The sequence below is a fragment of the Rhagoletis pomonella genome, unplaced genomic scaffold, assembly GCF_013731165.1.
Source record: "Rhagoletis pomonella isolate Grant_MI unplaced genomic scaffold, Rhpom_1.0 Rhpom_scaffold_00006, whole genome shotgun sequence".
Classification (NCBI taxonomy): Eukaryota; Metazoa; Arthropoda; class Insecta; order Diptera; family Tephritidae; genus Rhagoletis; species Rhagoletis pomonella.
Window position 1 is genome coordinate 18,314,059 of NW_023458560.1, and position 17,916 is coordinate 18,331,974.

At 37.8% G+C, this 17,916-nt stretch overlaps 1 protein-coding gene across 1 annotated transcript; it reads left to right on the forward strand.

The window, feature by feature from the left end:
• The first annotated feature begins 14,113 nt into the window (after positions 1–14,113).
• Positions 14,114–17,910, forward strand: LOC118740471 (U4/U6.U5 tri-snRNP-associated protein 1-like). The gene is made up of 7 exons (XM_036472028.1): positions 14,114–14,468; positions 14,835–15,754; positions 15,846–16,292; positions 16,348–16,442; positions 16,506–17,273; positions 17,346–17,571; positions 17,643–17,910. The coding sequence occupies exons 1-7, from the start codon at positions 14,225–14,227 to the stop codon at positions 17,793–17,795; spliced, it is 2,853 nt and encodes a 950-aa protein (XP_036327921.1). The 5' UTR covers positions 14,114–14,224; the 3' UTR covers positions 17,796–17,910.
• Positions 17,911–17,916: the final 6 nt, after the last annotated feature.

Consider the following 17,916-nt stretch of genomic DNA (forward strand, 5'->3'; position numbering starts at 1 on the left):
TCTGAGCAGCGTAAAGTAAGCAGAGGCACCCCGCAGGGAGGCGTCCCTTCACCCTTCCTCTGGATAGTCGTGATAAACGACGTCCTGGAGGAATTGGAGAGGACAGGATGCCGGGTTATTGCCTACGCGGATGACGTGGCACTCATCGTCAGAGGAAAGTTCTTGAACACTCTGTACGATCTCATGCAAGGGTACCTAAACAGGGTCACAAATTGGTCCGCTAGCTGCGGGCTTGCTGTCAATCTTGGAAAGACGGAGCTCGTTCTTTTTATCAGGAGGTACAAAAAGCCTCATGTCCAGCTTCCCTCAATAGGGGGTGTTCCACTTGTTCTCTCTGACAGGGTCAAGTTCTTGGGCGTGATCCTGGACGGAAAACTGTCATGGAAACCTAATATTGAGGAACGAGTGAGGAAGGCATCGGTGGCCCTCTACTGCTGCAAGAATGCCATAGGGAAGAGATGGGGCCTCTCCCCAAAAGTGATGTATTGGCTATATGAAACCATAATTAAGCCAATAATGTTGTATGGGGTCATCGTCTGGTGGAGTTCACTGGAAAAGACCACTCATGTTAGGAAGCTAGAGCGCGTGCAAAGGGCAGCCCTCGTTGGGATCAGCGGGGCGCTCCGAACCACTCCCACCTTAGCGCTAAACGCTATACTCAATGTCGCACCTGTCGATATTTCGGGCAAAGTAGCGGCGGTTCGCTCAGCCATTAGGCTCAAAAGCTCTGGGTTCTCTTTCAATCCAGCGCACGGACACTCGACAATTCTCGAAAGCTTCGACTTCGTGCCGAAAGAAATGGACCGGGGTCACCCGAGGCTGGCCCTTAAAGGATCCTTCTCCACGCACATCCCCTCTAGGAATGAATGGAAGAGGGGTGGTCTCTGGAGAAGAGGTCCAATAAACATCTTTACGGACGGATCGAAGCTGGAAGGGAGAGTTGGAGGAGGTGTCTACTGTCAGGAACTCTCAGTAGATCTTACTTTCAGACTGCCGGATCTCTGCAGCGTCTTTCAGGCAGAGGTGGCCGCTATAAAGGAGGCAGCCGATTGGCTACGCACCAATGTACTGTCAAAAAGGAGGGTAAATATATATACTGATAGCCAAGCGGCAATCAGGGCGCTGGGATCGCTAATGGTGTGCTCAAAACTGGTTGGGGAATGCCTGACCTCTCTCTCAACTGCCTCGGAGTACTTCCAGATCAAGCTGATTTGGGTCCCGGGGCACAGTGATATCGCGGGAAATTGCAGGGCTGATGAACTGGCCAGGCAAGGCACCCTTGAGGCCATCACCTCGGATAGGGAGGGCATTGGAGTTCCGGTGGCAACCTGCGGCCTGCTTTTGGACAGATGGGCTCATGGTCGGCTCAGCGAGCGCTGGAAAAAAACCCCGACTTGCAGAGTTGCAAGGTCCTTCTGGCCGGTTGTGGACCGCGGGCGGTCAAGGGAACTGCTGCAGCTGGCTAAGCGTCAGCTCTCGATTTTCACAGGTGTACTGACCGGACACTGTCCAATGGGAACCCACGCGGTGCGACTCAATATCGTCACGGATCCCTACTGCCGCAGTTGCCTGGAAGACGAGGTGGAATCATCTCAGCACTTCCTACTCAACTGCCCGGCATTCGCTAGATTACGGTTTAAGCATCTCGGTGCGCATTTCATCGACACTCCCGAGGGACTCTCCGGAGTGGACATCAGCTGTTTGAAGAACTTCATTATGAGCACCCAGCGCTTCTCGTAATTTTTACGCAGTTACCGTTCCTATGTAATGTGGTATCACAATGGACAATCAAATGTCTAAGTGAGTCCCCTTTGCGGGTCTGCCACCTTAACCTAACCTAACCTATGTAAGACTAATGTTAATGACAGAATTTCTTCCTCTTCGACTTTAATAAATGAACATACTAAAAATATTGCAGTTTAATTGTCAGAGTCTTAAGACGAATAAAAATTATATTGACTTCTTCAATCATAAACATGATATAGATATAGCAGTCCTTCAAGAAATTTTTTCACATGGTAATCATAAAGATGATCACAAGCTTATAGGATTTAATATCATTAAAAAGACTAGAAATGACGGTTATGGTGGTGTAGCTATGTTGCGATGAAAAAAGTATTAGGATGGAGAGAGTTAGATTTAACAACAGGTTTGATATTTTAATTGTCAAAACATTTGTTCTACATACTTGCCTCCAAGTATAACCCTGCTGACTTTGAATCTGAGATTGTCAGACTTTTGGGTGTTCTATCGGCTTTTAATAATGTTGTACTATTAGGCGATTTTAATGTCAAAACAAGAATATGGGGTGACAGGATTGACACCTCCAAAGGAAAGTTTTTAGCAGGCGAAATTAATAAATCGTCCTTTAGATGTTTGAACGATGGGTCGAGCACTTTTGAGGTGCATACGAGTGAAAGAAATGTTGAATCGACTTTGGACTTAACATTTACAAATATAAATTTTGAGACTGCATGGGAATGCAATCATGGCTTTGTAGGAGGGAGTCATCATCACCCCATAATTATAACCATAAGTGGTATAGCTAAATCACCTAAAAATTTTGTGTCTAAGAAGAAACTGGACAAACTTTTGTCACAACTTAACTGTGAAGACGGTGTTGGCATTCTTGAAAAGAATAGAGGGGGAGGCAATTAAAAAATCAACTGTTGACTTGAATAATACCAAGTTTATACCGAAGTATTGGTGGAACAAGGACCTGGAAAGGAAATATAGGATTTTGCTTGCATCAACCAAAAAGTCCAGGCTAACAGGTATGGTGGCTGATATGACGGTAGCGCTGGAACTAAAGGACGAATGGAGAAAGGCTGTCAGTAAAGCCAAAAGTGACAGTTACAAAAACAGGATTGAGGAATTAAACAAAAATGCCAACACTAAAGAAGCATGGAATTTTGTTAATAATGTCAGAGGTAAGAAACACAAAGAAATTACTTGGATCAGTGAGGATTATGAAAGATATCTAAATCTTTTAAAATCACAATTGTCAAATCTCGATAGTAGTTTCACTGGATATACGCAGTCTGTTGTTTGTAATGTTGGTCAGTGGATTAGTTTTTCTTTCGAGGAATTCAATCAGATGCTAAAAAAGCAGAAAAATACAGCAGGAGGTCATGATAAAATAAATTTTGAAATGATTAGATGTTTATCAGATGACTGTAAAAGGAATCTTTTAAACGAACTGGAAATTCACTTTAACAGAAATTGGATCAATGAAGAATGGAGGATAATTAGAGTGGTACCGATTCCGAAACCAAATAGGGATCTCAATGATTTAAAGAATTTCAGGCCCTCCTTTCAGTCATAGTTAAATGTTTAAACATGTTGTTGAAAGAAAAAATTGTAAATTGGGTGGAAAAGACCAACATTTTAGCGTCCAAATGTTATGCCGCATAACATAAATAAATACAAAACGAATGGCCGCAATGAATAACACAAATAAAAATGTTTTTTAATTGAATTGGATATGAAAATTTACAGAAAAAAATATTTTTCAGGTAATTGAAACGTTTGCATACATATAAAACGTACCCTATGGTACAATTGTCACAAACGAAAAGCAAACGTTTCTCGTTGGGGAAAATGACAGTGAATCTTACAATTTGTTTCTGACTATGTACAAAACTGTACAAAACCACAAATGATATGATGATCGATGAGCAAATGGGAATTGTTTTGTACAGTTTATTTTCGTACTCTGGTTATGCGTATCGTAAAGGCAAGTCTGCGGTTATGTGCATAAACGAGTTTTTGTACTTTACGAATAAGATAAAATTGGAAAAAATAAAGCTTTTGTATGTATTTTAGATCTTGAAGATGCATATAACTGTGTAAACCTATCTAAGCTCAGGCAGATAATGTATGAAGGGGGGTGTGAAGCAAAGATAGTATAATGGATTTTTAACCTGTTTTCCAACAGAGTCCTGAAATTGGGTAATAAACAAGTTAAGGTTGGGAATGGCCTACCACAAGGTAGTTGCTTGTCTCCTGTTCTGTTTAATGTTTATACAGCTGGGCTTCATGCAGTTGAGGATGGAAATGTTAGAATTTTTCAATTTGCTGACGACTTTGCCATAGTCAGTAGTAGCCAAAACCCTGAGGTAAGCTTGGACCACCTCAAAAGCTCCGTAATTCTCTTTATCAATTTGTGCAGTTCCCTAAATCTTAAAATAAATATGAGCAAGACTAAGTTTATGTATTTAAACAATAATAGAAAGAGAGAGTTTAATCTTAGCATTAATGGATAGCGGGTTGAACAATTTTTTAAAATGAAGTGGTTAGGCAGGATTATCAGCGCAAATGCAACCATAAACGATCATGTAGGATATATTAAAAAATAGATCTTTCCTGCCAACAATGTCCCTAATAAACTGACAAGTATAAAATCTGGTTTAGAGCCAAGAATTGCTTTAAATTTCTCCAAATCCTTCATTAGATCAAAAGCTGAATATGCTTGCTAGACGTTTGCTAATGCTCCGGGGGGTGTGAACAAAAAATTGCAAGTAGGGTTAAATAATGCTATAACAAGGTGCTTGGGAGTTCCTCCGAATACCCCTATCCATGTAAGACATGCCTTAGCGGGTGAGTTACCTCCTATCAAAAGAGCTATTTGGTTAACGGCTAAAGAAATCACCAGACAATGGATGAATAATGAAGTGATTAGGGATGAGCTAAAGAACATTGGGGGAAACAAATCTAGTTATGGACATGTTTATAAGAGATTTCAAAGTATTTTTAATGAACTTAATTGTAACACTGCTTTTAGTAGGTTTAGTGGTCTCTCGCTCAAAAAATCAAAGCTTGGTACTTCAAAGAATAACGTTACGGTAGAGCAGCTGAAAGGTGATTACTGTAAAATGAAAAATGATTTGTATAATGAGGGTTTCTACTTGCTGGCTACGGATGCATCAGTGACACAATATACGGTTGGAATGGCTGTGTATGACATAGATTAAACAATTTCCTATCTTCATAAGTTGAAGGAACCTTTCTCCTCTACCTTTGGGGAATTGGTAGCAATTAGGCAGGCTGTAAAAATATTAACTAGGCTCAAAATAAGCAAAGGGGTAATTTTCACAGATAGCCTTATGGCAATAAATTCTCTTGATAAGGTGAACACGGATTCTTATATAGTTGCCGAAATTCATAATTTGATAACTTCGTCAAATTTGGAGAGGATTAAGATTATATGGATTCCAAGTCATATTGGAATTAGCGATAATGAAAACGCAGATTTAGCAGCGAAGGCAGCGACTGAGAGAGGGATGGAAATAGATGTATTCTTGACCCCGAGTGAAGCCTTGACGAGAATATCAAAACACATTTGGGATGAGTGGAGAAGAGAGTTTGATGAGCAGAGTATTAGTAAGGGGAAATCTTTTGTTGAGAATGGTGGCAAGCCAGATGCAAAACCATGGTTCAAAAGAAGACTGGAAGGCTTAGGTGTCTTTGACATTAAGTTATTAAACAGGCTACTTAGAGGGCATACTTTTGGTAAAACATACATTACCAAATTCAGGAGGGATGTTAGTGATATATGTGCCTTGTGTCAAGTTCAAGAGTCCGCCAATCCTATAATATTTAATTGTGGAAAGTACAGCAATTCCAGGAAGCTATTTTCTTTTTTCACAAATTTTAATGATCTGCAAAGTTTATTTCGAACTAAAAATTATAAACTATATCAGGAACTTGTCTCCTTCCTACATCATATTGGTGTAGCTGATCATCTATAATTTTAGTTGAAAAAAAAATATATATATATATAGTTAAAAAAGGAAAAAATGTACCTATATAAGTTAAAAAAAAAAAAAAAAAAAAAAATAATAATATCAAAACTCAGAATTGAAAAAAAAAATATATATATATAGATATATATGAAAGGGAAAAGCAAATAAGAAAAAAAATATAAATAAAATAAATGAATAAACAAATGATTTATAGTATGGAAAACATGATACTAAAATCAATGCCAGTTTTATGTTAAGGGGGAAAAAACAGATAATAAAATATGTACATGCACATATTTAAAAGAATATAAAAAGGAGGGAAAAAATAAAAATTAAAATTAAACTATTTTTATGCATACATACATATGCATGTATTAAAGATTTTGAATTAAAATGGAAAGCCCAAGGGGTTAAAATATGTGAGAAGGACTGAAAGTTTAAGAATGTAATTCAATATATCACTTAATAAGACTTGGTACTTAGTACATTTCTAATTTAATATGTAGTATCTTTTTCCTTTGTTTAATGAGGAAAAAAAAAGAATATAAATATGTAAGTAAATAATCTAAAAAGAAGAATTAAATTGAATTTTTATATATAAGTCTTTGTACATTTAAGTTTTCATGCAAATGTAGTAGAGTAAAAGATAATATTTCTGTAAGCTACCACTTCAAACCTAAGTATTACTTTAAACTTTTATGTTTTCCAATAATCATATATGTATGTAGATATATATCTGTAATTGTGTTGTTCTAATTTGGTTACCCTTCCGCTCACACCTCAGTATATCCAGTAAAAAAACTGTGGTGAAGTCCTTTATGGGGATAAAGTTTCCAGAGGTGAAATTTTAGGTAGCACACAATTTCTTACACGCATGGTTGCTTTTCTGCACTGATGATAGAAACTTAAGAAATATTTGAAAAAAAAGTTCATATAGTACATTAATTTTGAAAGAAATATCATATAATGTATGTACTCTGGTTAATAATATCAAAAAATGTATTAGAACCACCGTTTAATGTTATATTTGATACAAATTAATATTGCTGCCCCGAACGCTCTGCGCCTTGCCACTGAATAATAGGTTTACTTAAAATTACATCCCTGGTCCTTGTTCTTTCTGTATCGCATCGTGGTGAATTCACATTTCTCAGAAATTTGACAACAAAACAAAACAAAGCGAGTATTTTATTTGCTAATTTTTGCGATTTCTATTGTTTAATGTAAATTTGTTTTTTTTAGGATATGTCGAGCCAACAAAGAAGGCGCAGTTGGAAAATTTAGTAATTAGTAACGAAGTAGCAGGCATATTTGGAAAACTATGCCGATAAACAGGATGGAAGTTGGGAAAGTAAGTGCATGGTTGCAGCATATCTATGTATAAAAAGTATTTAATTAAATTGTTTATAGAAACGTTATAAATCGAGTGGCTCATTTACGATGTGCTCCAAACATTTGGCGAACTTTTTTTCGCCTTTTCAACGTGCTAAGTAACAAGTTAAGATGACTGCCATCATGGGCCGGTAAGAAACCGCAAGCAAAGGGCAGACAACCTTCCAGGAAGCTGCCTCCTGTCCCCGAGCCGAAGCTGCAGGTCAGCAAATTGCTACCCTGATCAAACGTAAACTAAAGCGCTCTGCTGTGATTGCACTCCGTAAATGTGAAAACTTGGTGCATGCTGAGAAATATCAAACAAGAAAACTCCGTGATGGACGCCGTGTGATGGAGTACCGCTGTGTGGCAAAGAAATGCACAAAAAGTGCGTAGTTTTACAGTTCTGTTTTCGCCACATTAAAACGGTGTGCATCAAATTGAGCAAGGCAACCATTAATATGCTACGTATGCCGAACCCCCTATATGGGGTTATCCAAATCTTAAATCAGTTTGTGAATTGATGTACAAACGTGGAATGGTCAAGCGTGTCCCAATCTCTGCTTTGTGATCGAACGCAAATTTCGCGAAGCGCACGAAATTCAGTGCGTTGATTCACTTCACTTCAAGAAAGCCCCCAACTTCCTGTTGCTATTCAAGCTCAACACATCAACCCGAGGCTGGCGCAAGAAGGCTAATCACTACGTTGAGGTTGGTGATTTCGGTAGCCGTGAGGATAAGATCAACAAATTGCTGCACAAGATGGCTTAAAGAAATTGTTGTTTTGTATTTAAGGCGACAATATAATTTGGCACATCTTTTAAGACGCCCAAGCAAAAAAAAAAAAAGAAAATTAAAAAATTCCTGAAATTGCCTTTTCACGGGTCGATTTCTGTCGACTGGAAAATTTACTTAAGACATCGACTAGCCAAAACGCTTACATTTTACGGTTGAATTGCAATTTACACGGGTAGATTTTGGTTAAACGACAAAAATCGACCGTGTAAAGGCAGCTTAAATAACGTTCAAATTAATCACCCCCTTTGAGATGGAAAATACCAATAACCATTTCATAATTTCGAAAATTATTCCATTTATATTTGTTCTTGCATTTTCCACACCACTTGTGAGGTATGCTTTTACGCGAGTTACCGATTTTTTTTTAATGTGCTCGGTTGCCCAGGAGGCCTATTTTCACCTTTACAACTTAACTTAAACAGAATTAAAACTAAAGCATGCAATATATAAAGAAAATTAAAAGTTTGTCTTACATCTAGTCAACTTAAAAAATTGCACATTAAATTCATTTTTCATTATAAAATAAAATTACATATCACAATTCAGTTTACAAAATGTGGTCTGTTTGCACCCACAGTAAGTTCCCATGAAGCCTAGCCTAAATTCAGAATTGAAAAAAAAAACGAGCAAATGGGGTCGGAAACTACTAGCCCTAAAAGCATAACGTGGAAAATGTTTGAAGAGCTGCGAAATTGTATTGCAATAATAAAAATAACAGTGCATAAATTGGAAAAAATGGTTTTTGTTTTGCTTTATAATTTTTGGGTATATTGGTTCAGATGGAATCTTTTTAATTGTTTGGTTTTTCAGCTCGTTAAGGATGCACCCAGGGTTGCATTTACTGTCTATGAAAATATTTCGTGAAGCGTTCCAAAATTAGCTCCGAGCAACTAAATGTTGGTTAAGCTTAAATGAAATAGTTTTTTATTAAATATTTATTCCTGGTATTTAGTAAAAAACCTCAATACTAATGTATGAAAAACAAAACATCAATGCTAATATATGAAATGAAGTAAATAAAAATCTACGAATACATTCCATGAATATTTTGTCATAGAGCCATTATTAAATTTAGACATAACTTTGTCAGGCGTTGGTACCTACGTATATAGAATTAATGCGTTGGAGAGAGATAAATATACAAGTTCAACGCGCTAATTTAGGTATCCTTGTATGTGTATACCTGTTACTCGTCTGGCATATACTCCAACTGCGAAAATAATGACAATTATAATTTATGTAGATCCCTGGATAAAAGATTGTCACAAGTTACTTTCGGTAACTCACGATTGAAGTTTGGAATGCAATTTCTCAGAAACACGACTACAGATTTTCTCCAAAGTGTCGGAGAATGCAATGTACTAGTTCATGAAATTCTTAAATTATCTTATTTTTTTTAGTTTAGTGTCAACCATTTATGAGTTTAATAAAATTTTGTCGTATACGACATTTGTCAAAAAATTTGCAGTCAGTTTTAGTGATATACGCCAAAATGTGATAACAATTTTTATAAATTAACCATACTTTTTACTAATCAGCCTAATCGTGAGTTTCGCCCGAACAAAATTTCGCCAACAATTTGTTCATCCACCTGTAGTGAACACACGCAAACGAAAAGTGACCCGGTTCTAGAAAATGAAACTCATGATAAAGCTGAATATGTCGGAAACTAAAGAAGAACAGATAACTCTATTTGAAAGATCTTGATTAGTTTAGTACGACAGCAATACTAACGCAATTTGTACCAAATAACCGAAAAAATGTTAGTCAATTAGTCGGAAACTAAAGAAGATATCCAAAAACCACAAATTGTCAAAATGACGCTTCCGGCAATTTTCCATCCAGGCGACTATATTTGAATAGGTTTGTAAAATTACCAATAGTCAGTACTAATTTGTACTGGAACCTCCAAACTTTTACTGGAAAAGTGTATGATAACCCAAAAAATTTGCAAGAGAGCACTGAATCGAGAGCGTAACAACACGAGAGAGCTGCAAATTCTTGCTAGTGAAATTTTTACTAGCAGAAATTAGCTAGCAGAAGAAGAAGAAGAATAAATGTCAAAAGAATATATAGAAAGTGGTGTTACTAGCTCAGTTGATTTTGTGTATGTGTTTCGCCGCACGGCTTCTGATATCAAATTGAAAAATTTTGTTTGAATTTCTACTCACACTTACAGGTTTTGACAGTTTATGCCGCCAAAGCAAAAACAAAATACGTGTAAATTTTTGGATTTGTACTCCTGCTATCACCTTATATTGATTCGCCTTGGCACAAACAAAAGTAAAATGAGTGGAAATCATAATATTAATGATGTACTGGACAGTGTAAGTGCTTGTGTGTAAAGCAGAGTTTAAAACTAATTTATAAATAGTAAAATGTTTACAGCAGATTGTCAAAGCAGTGCAACAACTGTTCTCTTGCAAGTTTCTGCTAGTTTTGTGTTCAATAACCTCTTCTGCTAGTTTTCTCTTCTTCTCAATTTTACGCTCTCGCTGCAATGTTTTACTGGAGAAGTTACTATACAAACCTAATGTTACTCGCATATTTTCGAGCCTGTATGTAAATTTTCGGGAAAAAGGTTAAAAAGTATATTCATCTGCTGAAAAGATATTTTCGCAGATTCACAATTTATTTAAAATTAATCTATCAGCCCTATCTCCAATTCCATGTGAATAAATCTCTCCAGTGCTTAAATAATTTTCACCACATTAAATAGCTGCACAACACCCTAATTGCCGAAAAAGCGTTGCTTGCAACACTAGTCCTTTATGGGGACCAAACTTGGTAAAAAAAAATAGCTAAGTTTGTTTACTGGATATACTGAGGCTCACACGCATCGTCGGAGGAACAAATACGGAGAATCATCAGTATTACTCATCGATAAATTTACATTCTCAACACAAAATTATCGAGCATAACCTGGCGCGAGTTAAGATTCCACCACTCAGGAGTCTTGCCATTTACTAAATGTCTTTGCCATAATCAAAAAAAAAAAGAAGTCCACCATTGTCCAACTGACAGAGACTTTATTGTAAGACTTGAGGAAAATCACCAAAACTAACCTATTGATCCTTCAATATGGTAGTAAGACCCGTTGTCACATATGCGGCACTGGCCTGGTGACCAAAAGCTACGCAAGTAAAAGAGGTTTTCACCTTTAGCAAGCTGCACCGACTAGTCCGCGTGGCCATTACAGGCGCTATGGGCACCTGTCCAACGGATGCCATTGGTGTCATTACAGGCGTTTTTCTTTTGTCTATCGTGTTTGAAAGAGGCCTGCAGGAGGGCCCTACGATTGCATTATATGATCAGCATCGAGATTTTCACTACCACTAGGGCTTCAGTGGTAGTGCATGTCAAATTTCACTTCCACTATATGATTAGTGGTAGTGCATTTCAAATTTCACTAGCACTGTATGGTTAGTGGTAGGGCTTGTTCGAGTTGCAATCACAACCGCAGTGTTGCGCGAATTATTAAAGTATCGCGTTCTGTGTGAATTTCTAGCAATGTATTATCAGTTGGGCAGTTGCAACAATGGTGCCATTTTTTTATCAGTACAGCAGTAATGCCGCTTTTATTATGTGCCTCGAACAGGCCCGTAGTGCATTTCAAATTTCACTACCACTGTATGGTTAGTGGTAGTTCATTTCAAATTTCACTACCGCTATGTGGTTAGTGGTAGTGCATTTCAAATTTCACTACCACTGTATGGTTAGTGATAGTGCATTTCAAACTTCACTAGCACTACATAGTGATAGTGAAATAGAATTTTCACTATCACCAAAGAACGTAGATAACAAGAAGGGACAACTCGTTATAACTGTAGCGAAAGTGCGCAACAGGGGCGTGTTTTCTCTTTTACACTAGTGCGTTTTTTGATTGGATGAAAAGAGAAAGCACGCCCTGTTGCGCACTTTTGCCACAATTATAACGAGTTGTCCCTTCTTGTTATCTACGTTCATTGCTATCACTATCTGGTGAGCGGTAAGGGAACGAAAGTTTCACTATCACTGACTAATTACATTAGTTTACAAATTTAGGAAAAGTTTGCGATCTGTGCAAATTTCTTAATTAGCTAGTTAGTTAGTTAGTTCAAAAATGTATAATCATATAGTGGCCCCACCATATAGTGGTAGTGAAATTTGCAATGCATTACCACTTAAGTGCATAGTGGTAGTGAAAACAATTTGGCACTACCACTAACCATATAATGACAGTGAAATATTTTTTTCACTACCACTATGCACTTTAGTGGTAATGCTTGCAAATTTCATTACCAATGTATGGTTAGTGGTAGTTCATTTCAAATTTCACTACCACTAGGGCTTCAGTGGTACTGCATTTCAAATTTCACTACCACTATATGGTTAGTGATAGTGAAAAATTGTTTTCACTACCACTATGCACTTAGTGGTAAAAAACGGCCTCGAGCTCAATAAAAATTGTTGAATACAATTGTTATAAGGCCAAAAAATAACAAAAAAACAAAAACCCTTATTTCAAATATTTTAAACGTATTTTGAATAAGAACTTATAACTTTTTACCATCTGCAAAATTGGCGAAGTGGCAACCATCTATAGAAGGAAGAAATCAGCTGACACGGAAAAATCTAAATTCCGCAGATTTCTGCGCTACGGGCAACAACTACAGAAAAATTCTGCGGTGTTGAGTTTTTATTTACATGGCGCTCTGGTAAAACCGATCGTGTCAGCTGACTCGGGTTAGCGTACCGGTAGGTTTACGTTCTTGACTAATTTCAGCTTAACAACCTAAAATGACACTATCGATGGTGTCGATAGTGGCAATAAAAGGCAAAGCATCCATAGTTTTCCAGCTGTAGCATATCGAATATTTGCCAATATTAAACCACCGTTTGTGACAACTCCCGCTGAATGTGAAATTTGTAATTTCATTTGTGGAAATAGCTAGGCTCGAATCGTAACATCCGTTCCCGGATCGAAAACCATACGAAAGAAAATTACGTTTTACGTCAGTCGTATAAGCGTTTACGTATGTCATAATCCGAAAAATGAGTTTTTACGTGACGAGTAATACAATATCGTATGTGACGATTTGACCCCTGATCTCGCCTTATTATAGTCTCTATTTTGTTTTTAGTTCCGAGGGCTTATAAGCGGATTGTTCGATTACTTAGATACAGTCATTGGTTCATAACGAAATTGACGATCAATTTTTATATGAGAATTGAAGGCGCTTGTGTTTTTTGTACGAAAATTACTTGTTTTTTTTATGAAAGAATAGCTCGTTATCAATCAAAAACCATAACGCAAAGTTCCATAACAATTTTGAGCTTTTTAATTATATTATTTATTTATATTTTTACATGGACGTTGTTTGTTAAATTTTACCGCCCCTTTTTTCTCGTTATACTTGTTTTGAAGATTTTTAATAAAAAGCAGCCCAAAAAATCTTCATTTCCAAGATAAATATCGACGCTGTAACGCTGTAAACGCTGGTTATACCTTGCAATCTTTATTTCCGAAAGTGATTTTTACAAATCTGCAAAAAGGACTTTCTGGCTTTTTACACGGGAAAGTAGACCTTCGATTTCACACTTTGACAGAAAAATGCGTAGAAACGCCCCTTCCATTGCCACGTTTTACCGCATCTTCCAGAACAAACGTTAAAAATGGACGAACAGTAAAGAACAATCGACGAACTATAGATTGCAATACAAAAATTTTATTTATACTAAAGGCCAAAACACAATAGCGCAGTGGCAGTGGCAGTGACAGTTTTTAAAATCAGCTGTTACTGCTAATATTGGCAGTCAATGCCGCAGCAAACACAATACGGCGTTGTCAGTGACTGCTTTTTTTGACATTCCCTTTTGTTTGTTTACATTTTTGTTGTTGCCTTTTAGGCTTCAGTGACATCAACAGATGTTGGCTGCGTTTCATTTATGTCAAATTCAGCATGCGAAGTTTGCTGCGATGAAGGCAGTGGCAGTGAATTTAGAATTTGGGCTAAACTGAGCAGTACTGCCAGCTGCCACTGCTGTATTGTGAGTCGCTTCATTGGACACCACACTTTCTAAAAAACAGCTGATTTCGAAAAACTGCCGCTGCCACTGCCACTGCGTTATTGTATTTTGGGCTTAAAGAAGTGCTCACGTAGGTTGGGTCAAGAATTGAACACACCACTATAATCGATAGTAATGTTTCACTGAACGTACACTAAAAACGTCAAGCTGACATTTGGTGACAATCATGAACGTTTGCGATAATTTATGAAAATTTGACTTTTGTGCGAAAAAGTGAGGTAATTTCCAGTAAAGTTGATAAAATGGGTTCTTCATCGAATGGGAAAAAACATAAGAAAGACAAAAAACATAAGCATCGAAGCCTTGATGGCAATGAGGAGGGAGAAAGTTCATCCACGCACCGTCATCACAAACACAAGCGTCATAAGGAACATAAGGAGCGCCACCGCCACAAGAAGCATAAGGAGCGTGATCGCGAACGGGATAAAGAACGTACGCATCATCACACAGAAGTTATTGCTTTGGAGGAATCGGATTCAGACGATAGTAAGTGCGCCAATTGGCGCTGGTGTAATAAATATTACACATAGTATTAAGTTGTGCAATTCATAATGCGTGGCGACATATGTGTCAAGGCCGCTTTAAATGGAATAGCATGCGAGACTATGCAAAGAGCGATTTTAATAAAATAACTTGTATTCTATTCCAAGAGTTGCACAGAGCCCAAAGAGTTTACGATGAATCATCCCGTTTTTCTCTTTTCTACTATTTTTCAGATTTACCTGGAGATATTGAGAATGTAAGAAACTTTCTCCACTATTCGAAAGAAGTCTTGAAATTGAAATCTCCGTATTAAACGAGGCACAACAAGGGTATCACAAGGCATTAAATATTTTGTTTCTCCATTTACAGGTTCGGATTGTGTTGAAGTACCCCTGGATGACCAGCCAGTGAAATCATATGAAAGAGATATTGTTGTTGAGAGGGAACCACCTCCGCCGAAATTATCGAAGCACCCTATTGAGCGTGAAAAAAATTATGAGCGCCTTAAGGATTTGGAACGCGGCAAGGAACGCGAAAAGGAGAGGGAATGGGCTCGAGAGCGTGATCGCGAAAAAGAACGTGAGCGTTATGAGAAAGAACGAGAAATGGAGCGTCGTAAAGAAAAGGATATGGAGCGTGAGCGTGCTGAAAGAGATCGGGAACGTGAGAGGGAAAGAGATCGCGGTCGGGATAGAGAAATACGTGAAAAAGAGCGTGAACGAATGGAGCGTGATCGTGAGCGAGAACGGGAACGCGCTCGAGACCGGGAGCAGCGGCCAGAGCCTGATAGGCACCATCGAGACCGGGAGCGTGAACGCAACAGACCTGCAGAGAAGATTAAAGATAGACATGTTCGAGAAAAACACTCTCCGTCACCTATCGCCGAAAACGGGGCAGGCGATTGTCTATCTATTGAAGAAACCAATAAACTGCGCGCAAAGCTGGGTTTAAAACCTCTTGAGGTGGATAGCGGTCCTACAAAACCTTCCTCTTCCTCTGCTGCTGCAGCTGTAGAAGCCAAAAAGGTTGCACCTGGGGAAAAAGAACTATCTTCGTACAAAGATGAATGGGGCGAGTTCCTACATAAGCCCGCGTCGAACTTAAAAGAGAAGGCTGAAGCTGAAAAACTGCGTGAGAAACTGAAACAAAAAAAGGAAAAGCGGTTCTTAGAGGATCAGTTATCACGCATACGCACACTAGGTGAATCGGATGAGGAAACGGATGATGTATCCAAATGGGTATCACGAAACAGACAAGCTGTCGATGAAAAAAGGAAAGCTGAAAAGAGAGTACGTACAAATTATGCAACCATATACCTACAAATAATTTGTACTAATTTATATAGTATACATAAAACAATTTTTTTTTTACTTTTATTAGGCTAAACTGATTGAAGAAATGGATGCCGAATTCGGGGTGAATGACTTGGTGGAGAAAGAGAAGGCAGCCGCGCGTCGCAAGGCCTATAGTGATAAGCATTTGAAAGGGTTGCGAGTAGAGCACGATATGAATGAGTTCACTGAAGGAAAAACTGTTATTTTAACACTAAAAGATAAAGGAGTTTTAGATGAAGAAGATGATGCTTTGGTAAACGTTAATTTGATAGACGAAGAACGTTACCGTAAAAACATTGCAAATAAAAAGCAAAATCCTCTCAGTTATGGGTACAACGTGTACGAAGAGCAGTACGATGAATTCGGCAATCCAATTGAACGCGGTATTTTGGAGAAATACGATGAAGACCTCGATGGAAATAAAAAGAGGAAGGACTTTGTAATTGGTGATAATTTAGAAGAAGAACGAGAACATCGTAGGAAATTGCTAGAGGTACTTGAAATGCAAACACTTTGTCAATGTCATATATTAATCTGCTACTTTATAGATAAAAACTAAATTAGCAGGAAAAAAATTAGAGACTTTGGAGGATGCTAGAATAAAACTAGCGTCAGACACATTTTCGGAAGCCGAGCTGGCAATGTAAGTTTCTGTGTTTGTAAAAATGTATGCTTTGACAAAATAAATAAAACACTTTTTTAACAGATTCAAAAAACCAAAGAAAAAGCTGAAGAAGTTAAGGAAAAAGTTAAAAGTGGAAGATCTATTATCTGTGAATGACGAACCAACAGAGCAGCACTTGGGTAGGCGGAGGGGACGACATTATGATGAAGAAAATGTGGACACTGACGATATAAAAGATGCAGCTTCAGAGTTCAAGGCTGAGGAAGAAGACGAGGATCTTGAACGCGTTCTTTCTAAAGCACGTAAATTAAGACAAAAGGAAAACATAATTAAAAAGCCCTTCCCCATTGACGTGAACAGTATCAAACATGAGATTAAAGCAGAGCCCATTGATGGTGCAGATGGCGAGGGAGGCATTCGTGGTGCAGATGGAAATATTGTGCTCAATGCCACTGCAGAATTCTGCCGCACACTCGGTGATATACCCACTTATGGTATGGCTGGAAATCGCGACGAAGATTCCAACGATATGATGGACTTCGAAACGATTGACGGCAATGACGATCGTTACAATGATCGGCATAATGAGCCCGACCTTAATCATGGCACTTGGAATTCGGTTAATCCAGATGAAATCGTCCAGCCTGCTGAGTTTGAGGATATTGCAGATAATATAGAGGAAGTAGCGATTTTAGATGAGGAACCTGATGTTAGCGCTGGTGTAGCAAATGCTCTGCGGCTGGCCCTATCTAAAGGTTATTTGGAGAAAGAAGAGCATAATCGTCCAAGTAATTCGAAGATGGCACACCTGCAAGCGAAGAATTACTCAATTGAAGACAAATCGGCAGTGTTTGTGAACAAATGAGCAAAATGTTTTATAATTTTTAATTAAAATTCAAATTAAATATTTTCCATTCACAGTGAAGATGATAAATTTGGTAGACGCGATCGCTTCCACGCCGGACCTATAATGGAATTCAAAGATAAAGATACTTTTAAACCAAACGTCAAACTAGAATACATTGATGACAATGGACGTATACTGAATTCAAAAGAAGCTTTCCGCTATTTGTCACATAAATTCCATGGCAAAGGGCCAGGAAAAAATAAAATTGAGAAGCGTTTGAAAAAAATGGAGCAAGAAGGCGTAAGTGAAAATGAGGAATGTGATTCCTTAAACAACAACATATTTTATTATTGCTTTTATTATTTTTTTAGTTGATGAAGACTATGAGCTCCACAGATACGCCATTGGGTACGCTTACCATGTTGCAGCAGAAGCAGAAAGAAACAAAAGCACCTTTTGTGGTGCTTAGCGGTGGAAAGCAAACAACAGCAGTTAGTACTGCAACGATATCCAAATATAAATAGGATATATGTTAAGTTATTATTTTGTTAAGAAACTTTAAACAAAAGCTTTTCGTGTCATTAAGAATTGGTAGAAATTTCCCTGCAAAAAATTGTGCGACTAATCTCTAAAGAGAGTATTCCG